A 13,191-nucleotide genomic window follows, 5' to 3' on the forward strand; every position below is an offset into this window, starting at 1 on the left:
TTAAATTGTGATCTGTCCGTGGTACTTGGTTAGTATCCTTATTGACAAAGCAGAAACACTGGGACCCACGATACACAGGGGGAGAGAAAGTATTTGCTTTGGTCTGAGTAGCATTGTAGGATAAACCATACATGCACAGCACTTCATGTGTCTATAAAATAGACCCCAACTCTGAAGACTTAAAAGTTCGAGTTCCACATGTATAAAAAAGGTAATGGTATTTTATATGGAACAAGAAGAAACACCCATGCAGTGTGATAGTTCATAAAAAGTACTCTTTAAATTTACACTGATATTGGCAGGGTAGATATCATTATCCTCATGTTAAAGGTGAGGCTTGGAAGGGTAAAGTGATTTAGGTCATACAGCTGGTTAAGTGGCACAGCAAAACTTCTTATCAGGTCTTTTGGCTCTGGACCTGTTGTTCTTCCCGATTATAACTCTGTGGGATGATCAAAGGAAATAATAATTGTAAAACACAGTGGCTGGCATATAGTGAGCACTAAACAAATGTTTAGCTATTATGATTGTGATTGAAAGAGTAGGAGTAACTAGGGAAAACCGACAACTCCTCTCTGGAAGGTCTTTAGAATGTGTTTGTCTCTCATTTGTTTGGAATGGTATGTCAATGAGATAACCTTGAAATATCCACTCTGGTTTTATTGTGGGACCAAATGGATAACAGCTGTTGTGGAATAAGAAATAAAACTTGGGAATTATAGATTATAGGAAATATGGGAAATGGTAGGCAGAACTCAGACTTTTTTATAGAAGAAAGGGAAAATTATGGAATAGGAAGTGAAAAGAATGGAAATGCCTAGACTTTTTGATATTTCCAGGGAAGGCATTTAGAATCAGAATTTTGAGAAGTGGAAGGACCACCAGTTTACAGTTGCAAGGAACATATTTCAGGACACCTAGCTCAATGACCTCATTTTACAGATATGGAAACTGAGACTGGAGGAGGGGGATAGAGAAGTAGCAGAACAGGCCTTTAAGCTTAAGTGCTCTGATTCCAAAATCAGGTACTCTGATTCTTTCCCTTGAACCATATTGCATCTTGGTCTCTTTTTCTCTCTTTTTTTTAAACTCCTTGACACATGAACCTTCCTCCTTTCTTCACATTGGGGAGGGTCTGAGTATAAAACATTATACTTACTGATAGACTGGATAGATGTGTTAGTCATGCTAAACCACTTTTTTTTTTCCCCTCTTCGGTTCTTTATTATAATGGATGGCTTACTGGAGAAGAAAAGGGGGGCTATATTTAGAAACAAAGGTAATATAAAAACCAGAAATTAATAAAATTAAAAACAATTATTTTGGCTGCCTTGTGATCTTGGGTACGTCACCTTTCTGCCTTGTTTTCTCATCTGTAAGATTTAACAAAGAGAGACATTGGCACATTCAGGGAACGAGTGTTATGAGTACTATTATTGCTTCAAAAAAAGTGAGAATACTGATTGATAATGAAATCAGTAGACACCAATGTAGCAGGTTAGTCAATCAAGCATCAAAAGGTTTAAGCTTTAAGGAATACTTGGAAACAGAGGCTCAAAAGTTTTTTGACACAGGGCTTGGGACTGAGGAGTGGATGTTTTGGAATATTAAATATTAGAAATTACAAATTGCCCATGTTTAGAACATCACAGATCCCCTAGCCTTGAACTCTGGCTGTTTTTTTGTTTTTCAACCAAAAAAAAAAAGCCATGTCATGGGAAAGTGTGACATCACTGCCGGATACACTGGGGATGACGTTGAAAAGTTAACATTGATGTTTTTCCTCTTAGTGAATATATAACTCATTGATTCACAAAGGGTGTATATTGTCAAAAGTACTAAGAGCAAGTATGAGAGCTCAGTTTCCTAAAAAGTGTCTAGAACGAGTGAAGTAAGGAAACTAATGTTTTATGCCCTAGTCAGACCACATATGGATCCTGTCCTCAGCCCTGACCATCATGTTTTCCAAAAGACTGATAAATTGGAGGACTCCGAGGGCAATCAGGATGGTGAGGAGCCTAGAGATCTTGTCATATGAGTGTGAGCAGAAGGAATGGGGAAGTTTAGCTTGAACAAGACTTAGCTAAGGCAGGGATGATGGGGGTGGTGGCACAAAACTGACATATAACTCCCTTTAAGTCCTCTTAGGGTTGTTATGTGATGTTCTGCTTGGTCCCAGATGGCACAATTACTAGCAATAGGTGGGAGTTTCAAAAAAGCAACTTCAGGCTTTACAGAAATCCCTCATCATTAGAACTATCCCAAAGTGGATTGGGTTGTCTTGGGAGGTAGTGGGTTCTTTCTTGCCGTGTTCAAAGGCTTACATGTAGGGTAATTTTAGAAGGAATTTTTATTTAGGTTCAGATTGTAATAAATGCCACCCTATTCCAATCCCCTTTTGACTTGGAGATTCTGCAAAGTTTTGTTGGCTCTAAAATTAAGAATTGTTGCAATTAAAAAAAAAAACACTTCTCCAGGGAGAGAGAATCAGTCAAGAGAAAAATGAAACATGGACAAAAAGTCTAGATAGAGAAAGTGAAGGGAGGCTTGAGCAAATGATCAGAGGCAGCCTTTCAGAACAGGTCTCTACTGAAAATTGGGTATACACTAGGTGAAGAAATGAAACCATTTGATGACCGTTGCAGCTGGAGCTGTGGGTGAGTCATTGATTTGGAAGCTTCCCAAATATCCATTTTAGAGGAAGTCTGTTAGTGGCCAGAAACACAAGACTGTGCCTGTGCAACTCTACTGTTTTCATTTCTGGTTTTTACGGGAAATACCCCAACACAAACAAAACTGTTAGAGGAGAACTACACTCCAGGATACTGGTTTATGCTAAGAGTAGGCATTTACATAGTAATTTGGAATAGAATTTTGCAATCTTAAGTCTTTCAGTTAATCTTACACAACTACTCATCAGCCCTGATTTATAGAATGGGAGTCAATAAAGTATTTATTAAGCACCTTTTGTGTGCTAGACATAATTATGTGGTTTGATGTTTTACACTATGCCTTATAGACCAGGATCCCATAGAATACTTTTTATTTGCCTCTTGGTGGTCCATTCTTAGTTTAAGCTAGTGTATAGAAAAAGGGACTTGGAATCAGGAGCACTGAATTCAAATCCTGTCTTGGACACTAGCTCTGTGGCAGTGGGTAAGTCACTGAACCCCTTTGCCTCAGTTTTCTCATCTGTAAAATGAGTATCACATGCCTCTAAGGGTTGCTGTGAGGCTCAAAATGAGTTAAAATATGTAAAGCACCTTGCAAACTTACATAAATGTTATTTTTTCTAAGCATAAACTACATATTAGAAACACAAAGAACATAAGATACAGTGACAAACTGGATAAATGATTGTGCTTTTTGTTGCTAGCAACTTTCCCTTTGTGGAAATGGAATGGGATCAGGTCATCTCCTTAATCCAATCCTCCTGACTTCCTCCTACCTACTCAAGAAGACTTTACATTCTTGTTCTTTAGACTGCTTTCATTAGTCTATTTAGTGAACCACAACATACTGAATTACTATGTTTAAAAGAAGTAGAGTGACTCAGACCACCACTGACATCCGGGTATCAGCAATGAAGAGCTGCTTAAATTGTGAACCTCTAAAGTACGTGGAAGATTTGCCACATGCAATGAAGACTGTGCTGTATGACAGGGTATCAGAGTATAGTAGCTCCCCAAAGGAGAAGAGGGGGCTGAGGAGTCAGAATTGACTGCCTCCATGGAACACTATCACTTCCTATTTTGTGGTGTCTTCATTTCCTTTCTGGGTCTTACCTTGTTTTATTATCCCAGCCAAAAAAGGAGATGATTTTATACATGAACTCTTATGTAGTTAAGAAGAAAATAGAACCAGTTCATTAAGTTGAGGGGTCTATAACACAAATAAGCTACTCGTTTTAACAGTGTGTCACGAATTATAAGATGGAATGTCTCATTAGGGAGGATTTGAACGGTAAAATTGCCAAGAATCCTCCATCAGATGGTAGTCCTGTAAGAGGGAGTGATGGATCTGATGACATTTTATTTAAAGGTATCCAGCTAGGCCCAGGGGCCCCAACTCATGAGCATGTAAAGTTAGGCCTCCATTCTATCATCAGTCTGAATATTTACTTTTTTCCCTCCTTTAAACTTTTATGGTGATGAAGCCTACAAAATAGCAGTAAGGCCAAGTTCTGTTTCTGGTTCCACAGGTTTTACCAGGAAACTTGTTTCCCATTAAACTTGAACACTTTAGGACATGGATTATGGAAATCTCAACTCTTGTTGGCTAAGAGGCCTAAGAGTTTAGAGATTAGACAATGAAGCTTACTCATTTAGGTAAAGCATCCATTCCTAGAGGGCATTTTGTCTTTTCCCACAAGCAATGAACTTAGCATGTTTTCACCTGCCTCCTTCATCATAGTATCCCAGTCTAAGTCAGGGGTAGGGAACCTATGGCCTTGAGACCACATGGCCCTCTAAGTCCTCAAGTGCAGCCCTTTTACTAAATCCAAACTTCACAGAACAGGATCTGTTCTGTAAAACCTGAACTCAATCAAAAGGCTGCACCCAATGTCATAGAAGGCCATAAGTTCCTCACCCATGGTTTAAGTTCTTAAATACTGTTTTATCAGATATAATGGTTCCATTTCAGCTTATAACATGGTAAATTCAATATTCGTGATACTTAAAAAAAAAAACAAATTCTGAGAAGCCTCCTTCCTTACAGTGTTTCTTTCTATAGAAAATGATTTTTATTGGTATAAATATAGGCTATAGATCTTTTCCTAGAAAAAAATTGGCTTTGGTAATTTATAGCAATACTCATGTTTGTAGTGAATGTAATTCATAACAATAGCCTACATTTGTTAATTTCTCCTTTAATTTATTTTTGTTTGCTACTTGATTTCAGTCTATCCACTATGGAAAGTGGCTTTTTAGTTTTATAGGCCACACTCTTCTTGATTCGTTCCCCCTTGACATCAACAATGTGAGGCAAAAGAGGAGGCTGACGAATGGTCAGAGATGTCCCTTGAGGTGTGTAGCCTCGAAGATGTAGTTTGTCCTCTGATGGAGATGTTATTGCAACCCAACCTGTATAAGAAATATGATGAACAAACACCACATTAAATTACTAGATGCTTTCCTAATAAATCAAAGATGGGCCACACACAAATAAAACCAACTTAGGAAAGAGTAGTAAAACAAAACAACTTAAATCTCTGCTTAAAAAAGTATACATGTATATTCAAGTATATGAGCACAATTGACTTTAGTTAATACAATGGGAGAGTACTGATTTTTTTTTCTCAGAATATTTTTTTAAAAAGGCAATGGGGTTAAGTGACTTGCCCAGGGTCATACACTTAGTAAGTGTCAAGTGTCTGAGGCCAAACTGAACTCAGATCCTCCTGACTCCAGGGCTGGAGCTCTATCCACTGGGCCACCTAGCTGCCCCACAGAATGGTCTTTATTCTATGATTAGGCTTGTCTCTACAGCTTAGAATACCTTATTTACATCAGCTATAAAAAAGAACTACAATCACCCAGCCAATTCTAAAGGTAAATGAGTGTGACTATTTCAAATAATTTAAACTTTTAAAAAGTGCTCAGCATTCAATTACCAGCAGAAGAAAGCTTGATATCAGCCAGTGCCTCAAGATTTCCAATTCCTTCCAATGTAATGTCTTCAGAAACCAGAGGTGGGAACTCTGCCATTCTTTCAACTCCACCCATTGGAACCTATTATTAAAAAAATGTATTTAGAAATTCAAAATAAATCCATGATTCTTAAGCATGAAATAAATCACTGAAATCCTATAATCAGACAACAAAGAAGGATAAGACTTTAACTTTCTGTACTTTAAAAATGTAACTGTAAGTAAAGAAAATCTAAAAACCATACCAAAGAATGAAAATATCAGCTAGGTAGGGCTCAGTGGATAGGGGCCTGGCATCAGGAAGACCTGAGTTCAAATCTAGTCTCAGACACTTGTAAGCTGTGTGACCCTGGGCAAGTCACTTAACCTCTGCTTGCCTTAATCCACTGAAGAAGGCAATGATAAACTACTCTAGGATCTTTGCTAAGAAGACCCATGGACAGTATAGTCCACAGGCTCATGAAGAGTCAGACAGGACTGAACAACAAGAACAAAAATGCAACTATGTTCAAGTGCTTGTTTTTAAGACAAGTCCTACAACATGTAAATGAAACAGAATGTTGGGTTAAGTAGTTGGGTAACTAAGGTGATTTCCTCCCTTTAATGACCAAAGTTATATATGTCTGGCCCAATGATTAGAAGTAAGTGTAATACTACACAAAAGTTATTGGCCACAAGTCAAATTTATCCACTGCACTATATGTGGCTCAGTGAACTAGAAGGAATATGAAACCTCTTATTACCAGTTTGAAGTTAAAAAAAAAAAAGGCATCAACTCCTCTTTGGCCTTAATGAGAAAATGCTCACAAAGTATGTGAGCAAAAGTAGTGAACAATCTGAGCTGTTTTAACCTATGGGCTTTGATGTTCCTTACCCTTCAAATTCAGCTCTAAGTACCCTAGTACCTCAATGTTAAATTTGTAATGTTTCTTCATTATTCTTATCTAACCTGGTTTCTACTCTCACCTCACTTAAAAGGAACCCAAAGGTTTTTCATCCCTCTTTTCATACAGTTCCTTGAAAACAAGGGAGAGAAAGAGTGTGGGGCTAATGCTTGTAGAAAGCATAACAAAGACTGTGCTGTGGTTAAGCTGAGTCCTAACAAAGGCTCCATTGGCCCAGCTGTGTCAGTCAGAAATGCGTGCTGGGCTTGAGGGGCTATCACATGTTGTGATAGCCACAGACATATGCAGTCACCAAAGTATCTGGTTACCTGAAGTAATGTTTGACCTCTATGCTTCTGATAGATGGTATCTGCTTTCTCCAAGGTAGTAATGTGTACTGAAAGTAAGTTTGATGCCACAACAGAAAACCAAGCTGATGTATCTCCCTGAAGAAAGAAAAACACTTTTCTAACATGAAAAACCAAAAAACCAAACATGTAAAAATAACATTACAGATAGATTATAAATAACAAACTCTATCATACTTTCTTTTCTGTGAGCAAAATTCAAAGCAGAGAAATCCTCAATATGCCTTAATTTACATGTTTTATGCAAAGTACCATTTAAATACAAATCAACCATTATGAAAATGTATGGATGTGTGCTGATATATATATATTTTTAAAGCAATTGGGGTTAAGTAACTTGCTCAAGGTTACACGGCCAGTTATTTCTGTGTGGGTGCCGAATATCTGAGGCCGGAATCGATCCCAGGTCTCCCGACACTGGGGCTGGTGCTTTTAATCACTGCGCCACCTGGCTGCCCCTCTGATGATTTTTTTTAATAAAAATTGAAAAGAAGTGTCTTTTTATTCTGAAAAATAAGGAAGGCCTATATGTAATTTATGTAGTCCACACATACCCTACCACATGTCTGCACTTTTGTTTGTAAACAGCAGTCTGTCCACTGCAAGTAAGCTCATAAGCTTCATTTCTCCCTTATTAATCTCTATTTCTGTAAAGTTAACTATTTTCAAATTTATAATTAGTTTTCAGATGAGTTGTCCAAGACTGACTAAAATCTCTGGTACTATCCAAAGAGACACAGTGGATAAAATGTTCCAGTTAATATTCTGATAGAAACAGAAAATGATTTTTATCTTTTATTTAAAAGTTTAGGCCTTCTCACAGTACAACTGAAGCCCTAAAATATGTTGGGATTAAAAAATGGAGGGAAAAAATCCATTATCATCTACTACGTAAACCAGAAAGCAAATGTTTATTACAGAAAAGAGAGACAGAGAGAAAGAGAGAGATCTGGGTCTGTGTTACTAAAACACTTTTGCAGTGAATTTGAAAATCAAATTCTTCCTGTTCTTGTAATGAAGTGTTATGGTAAATACAATCCTAATTTGCCAAACCAAGGAATTTCTAGCAAAAACTACCAAATTTGCCAAATGGTAAGCTTCTGATCACTGACAAAAGTAAAACTGTTAGTTTTAGTGAAAGTCAATTACTTGAAAAGAGTTTTGTGACTCTCTTGTTTCTGAATCAGAAACAAACTTTAAAATCTTTACATTAACTGGCTATTTCTTCATATGTAAACAGATGAATATTTTAACCTAGACTCTTATGTGCTACAAGAAGTTAAGAGCCCCTGACCCATTTCTTTCAAAAGTGAATATGGTGTCTTGAGTGGCAAGGACTCAGAACATTTTGAGCCTGGAGTTTCACTGCTACTTAGATAAGACTGATTTAGTGACCTCCATCCATCTGTGTTAATTTTTCTCATCTCTCCAAATCTAAATAAAATATGGTTGGCTACCAAGAGCCCCAAAAGATGCTATGTAAATATATGATGCCATCAGAAAGTTTTTTTTTTTAATTAAAGTCACTGTGTAACAGATCAGCAGAAACAGGGGAACCTGACTCCCTTGTGTTTCTGTAAGGCACATATCATATCACTACCTGAGTGTTTGACAAGCATGTGATTTCCGCATGAACAATACCAAAGGAAAAGAAGAATATCCTGACCTAAAAGCCAGGCTCTTTTGGTAACACTCAATATCCTGAAGAAGAGACATTATTTAAAAAAACACAGCAGCACAAAGTGCTTAGTCACATTTTAAAAAGGGTATCATTTTGCTTACCTGTAGGTAATCTAATCGTCCTAGAGCACCCAAAAACAGAACCATTCCGGGTTTCAAAATAAAGGTTCTTGGGACAATGGAATGTGTTGGCAAAACAATCTTTACTTCCTTTTCTGTCAGATAATTTAAGACCTGTGAAGAAAATGTAATGTAGTTTTGTGAACTTGTAGTTTTTAATTCAGTCAGTTATGCTTCTGGGCCTCAGTTTCCTTAACTATAAAACAAAGGGATTGGTCAACCGGCTTGAGGTCCCTTCCAACTCTAGATCTCTGATCCTATAAATCTTTGAGCTGAATTAAATCGATTCTAAAAGTTCTTATATTTGTCATAAAATTTTACTATTTTTAAAACATCTAAATTTTAACTGTAGACAATATAAAATATTCAGGAGTCTATCTGCCAAGACAAACCCAGGAACGATATGAACACAACTACAAAACACTTTTCACATAAAGTCAAATCTAAGAAAGTGGAAAAATATCAGTTGCTCATGGGTAGGCCAAGCTAAAATAATAAAAATGACAATTCTACTAAAATTAGTTTACTTATTTGGTGTCATACCAAACTACCAAAAAATTATTTTATAGAGCTAGAAAAAAAATAACAAAAATCATTCTGGAAGAACAAAAAGTCCAGAATATCAAGGGAATTAATGGAAATAAATGCAAAGAAAGGTGTCCTAGCCATACCAGATCTAAAACTATTATAAAGTAGCAATCATCAAAGCTACTTGGTAATAGTTAAAAAACAGAGGGATGATCAGTGGAATAGGTTTTGTACACAAGACATAGTCGTCAGTGACTAAGACTGCAGCTTCTGGGATAAGAACTCACTATTTGACAAAAATTACTGAGAAAACTGGAAAATAGTATGGTAGAGACTATGCATAGACCAACATCTTACAGTGTATACCAAGATAGAGTCAAAATGGGTACATGAGTTTGATATAAAGGTAGCAAAGTAGAAGAACAAGGAATAGTTTACCTGTCAGATCTATGGAAAAGGGAAGATTTATGACCAAACAAGAGAAAGAATATTATGAAATGCAAAATCGATGACTATGAGTTCATTAAATCGAAAAGTTTTTGCACAAACAAAGCTAATGCACCCAAGATTAAAAGGGAAGCAGAAATCTGGGAAACAATGTTTACAATCAGTGTCTCTGACAAAGGCCGCATTTCTAAAATAATAAGAGAACTGAGTCAAATTTATAAGAATACAAGTCATTCTCAACTGATAAATGGTCAAAGGATATTAATAAGCAGTTTTCAGATGAAGAAATTAAAGCTATCTATGGTCATATGAAAAAATGCTCTAAATCACTACTGATTAGAAAAATGCAAATTAAAACAACTCTTGAGGTACCAAATTATACCTATCAGACTGGCTAACACAACAAAATAGGGAAATGATAAATGTTGCAGATATGGGAAAACTGGAACATTAAATTGTTGGTGTAGTTGTGAACTGATCCAACTATTCTGGAGAGCATTTTTGAACTATGCCCAAAGGGCAATCAAACTGTATATATTTTTGATCAAGTAATACCATTTCTAGGTCTATATCCCAAAGAGATTATAAAAAAGGGAAAAGGACCCACATGTACAACAATATTTATAGCAGTTCTTTCTGTGGTGGAAATTGGAAATTGAGGGAATGATCATCAATTGGGGAATGGCTGAACAAAATTGTGGTAATGTAATGGAATACTATTGTTCTCTAAGAAATTGTAAGCAGGAGGATTTCAGAAAAGCCTGGAAAGACTTGCACAAACTGATGCTGAGTGAATTGAGTAGAACCAGAACATTGCACACAGTAACAGTCAGAATGTTTGATAACTAACTTTGACAGAATTAGCTCTTCTTGGCAATTCAAGGACCCAAGACAACTCTAAAGGGCTCATTATGGAAAATGCTATCCACATCCAGAGAAAGAACTATGGTGTCTTATTCTATGACTTAAAGTCTAACATTTTAAGGGATTTGAAAGACAAAAATAAATGCCCATCTGCCATTACCAACTAACTTCATGATGGAAGTTATGGATTCACAGATGGTACATAATGAACATGCATACAGCTAGGTGGCTCAGTGGATAGAGCACTGGGCTGGGAGTCAGGAAGAGAAGAGTTCAAATCTGTCCTCAGATATTTACTAGATGTGTGACTCTCAGTATGTCTCTTAAACCTATATAACTTGGTTTCTTCAACTGTAAAATGGGGATAATAACAGCATCTACCTTACCAGCTTGTCGTGAGGATCAAATGAGAGAATATTGTTTTGGGAGTTTATCAGTATTTGGCACATAAATGCTAATTCTCTCTATACAACCCCTTCCATATTTACATATGAGGTTTACTTTTTTGTTTTATGCTGATATCCAACACCATCAAATGTTTAATATTATAGCATCATTTCTGTCTAGCTTTCATTCCAAAAGGGGAAAACAAATTATAGTATCCATCCTCCCCTTGACCCATACTATCCCCATAAATGTGCAAGTGAGACATCTGCTATGGAGAGTCCATGTTCAGAGTTACTTGCCTGTAAGGAGAAAACCACATTTGCATATTTGTTCTAAGTCCAAAGGTAAGGGTTCTTCGCCCAACATTTTTTTCCCAAATTTATTTTTGCTAGTTTAGACAGAACCTTCTCGCTGTTGTTAATCCTTTCTAAATGAAACAAAATACATACACAATTTTCTTTTATAATTCCAGGGGTATCATAAAACCAGTGAACATCTTTCAATTCTTGAGGCATCAATTCTACACGCCTGCTGGATGCATCACGTGTTGTTCTCGGAGGCTCATTCTCCATGCCAAAAGCAAGTGAATCAGCATCAAATTTGAAAGTGGGTTCATCATTTTCTGGAGAACAGAATGTTCTTCCAACTCTTCCTATAACAAGAGAGTAGCTTTGAAGTTATTATTCTTTAAAATGTTTTAATTTCCACCTTTTATACATGTCCATCTCAATTCAATTACTATGTAGGGACTAAGATTAAGTCACAGAAATATTAAGGACAGGTAGATGGATACTTCTGGACAAGTCATTTAATCTCTTCCCTAGATCTATTTTCTTTATCTGTAAAATGAAGAGGTCAGACTAGATCCCTTTTGAGGTTCCTTTTTTAGCTATAGATCTAAAAAATAGTGTTATGCAGGAATTTGGCAGCCTATGGCATCAGTGCTATGGGATGGTAAATGAATTTAGTATAGAATCACAGATTTAGAGCTGGAAGGGACTTCCAGAGTCAGCAGGTGGCAGAGGAAAGAGTGAAAGGAATAGGGAATTCAGTATAAATGTTAATATTTTATATGTAGTTGCATATATGGGAAAAATTCAAACTGAGATTGAGTAACAATGAAAGACTGGAAACACAGTGGCTCTCGGCTTAACTTGGCAGCATCATTGCTAGCAGGAAAAGGAATATGAATTAGTATCTGGACCCAAAATGGAAATGACAATCTTTACTACTTTTTGGAGTCCCTGAACAGGAAAGACTACATGAGATAACACACAGGATGAAGTTAGAAGGGCTATTACTTCTGACAACGGGAAAGCAACTTAATCAATTTATAATCCTACTATGCCACTGCCACTCCCCACAAAAAAAAAAACCAAAAAACAACCAAAAACAAAATCCCCTCCATTTTCGGAATGTTTTGCCCATCTGTGCTTTTAAAGAGTAGTTTTAACTACAGCTCTGGGTCGCAGAATAGTTAGAGGTTGCCCTCATCATTCTGAGTTTTGATTTCATGTTCCTGAACAGAGGATTTAGAAGGGGTTTAGTCCACAATCTGTTCCTTTAGAAGACACTCACCTACTAAATAACCCTGCTTTTTCATTTGTTTAAGATACTTTTGCTCTTGCTCATTAAGGTCATCTTCACTTTTAGCTGCTTCTTCTTTAAGTCTCCTATTCCTTTCAAACATTCTGTAAGGAGTAGGGTTGCTAATAGGAAATTTCAGAAGATTTAAGGTTGTTCCTGAAATATCAAAGCACATGTAAATTTTTTTATTCTGATAAAGCAAATAAAATGCAATGTATTTTAGTGCAAAGTCTAAATTAATAAAAATAAAACAAAAAAGTTGTCTCTTTCTTCCCCTTTTCCAGTAGCTGGTGACTCCAAGCCTTCAGTAATACTGGCCAGGGAACGAGACAAGGGAGGGTACACTAAGACCCCGAAAACACAGGCTCTGCCTCGGTGGGAATGAAGAAACAAGTCAAGACCCCTTAAAGAGCAAACACCAGGGGGCTACAAATGAGTAAGGACCCAGGAGGGGTTGAGCAGAATAAGGTCAGTTAACCAGGACTGTGCCAGACACCTACCTCCCCGTGGGCAGAGGAGGAAACAGCTCGACCGCAAGACAGGGATGGGGGGGCCTCAATTCACTTCATAAACTTTTAATAAGCATATACTACGTGTCACCCACTTTGTGAAGTACTAGGGATAAAAAAAGCTGCAAAAGGCAGTCCCTTCCAGGAGGAGCTCACCATCTAACGGG

General features: G+C 36.9%; 1 protein-coding gene across 1 annotated transcript in view; it reads right to left on the bottom strand.

The window, feature by feature from the left end:
• Positions 1-4,854: 4,854 nt before the first annotated feature.
• Positions 4,855-13,191, bottom strand: part of NOA1 (nitric oxide associated 1) — a 10,363-nt gene continuing 2,026 nt past the window's right edge. Inside the window, exons 2-7 of the mRNA XM_069105294.1 lie at positions 12,507-12,671; positions 11,378-11,580; positions 8,685-8,816; positions 6,864-6,980; positions 5,615-5,732; positions 4,855-5,084 (exon numbers count right to left, since the gene is read on the bottom strand). Coding sequence (XP_068961395.1) covers positions 4,876-5,084; positions 5,615-5,732; positions 6,864-6,980; positions 8,685-8,816; positions 11,378-11,580; positions 12,507-12,671 — 944 coding nt within the window. The 3' untranslated portion in view covers positions 4,855-4,875. The remainder of the gene's footprint in view (positions 5,085-5,614; positions 5,733-6,863; positions 6,981-8,684; positions 8,817-11,377; positions 11,581-12,506; positions 12,672-13,191) is intronic.

Source organism: Petaurus breviceps, unplaced genomic scaffold (genome assembly GCF_028583685.1).
Source record: "Petaurus breviceps papuanus isolate PSGF00001 unplaced genomic scaffold, PetGlider_PUasm1.0 76, whole genome shotgun sequence".
Classification (NCBI taxonomy): Eukaryota; Metazoa; Chordata; class Mammalia; order Diprotodontia; family Petauridae; genus Petaurus; species Petaurus breviceps.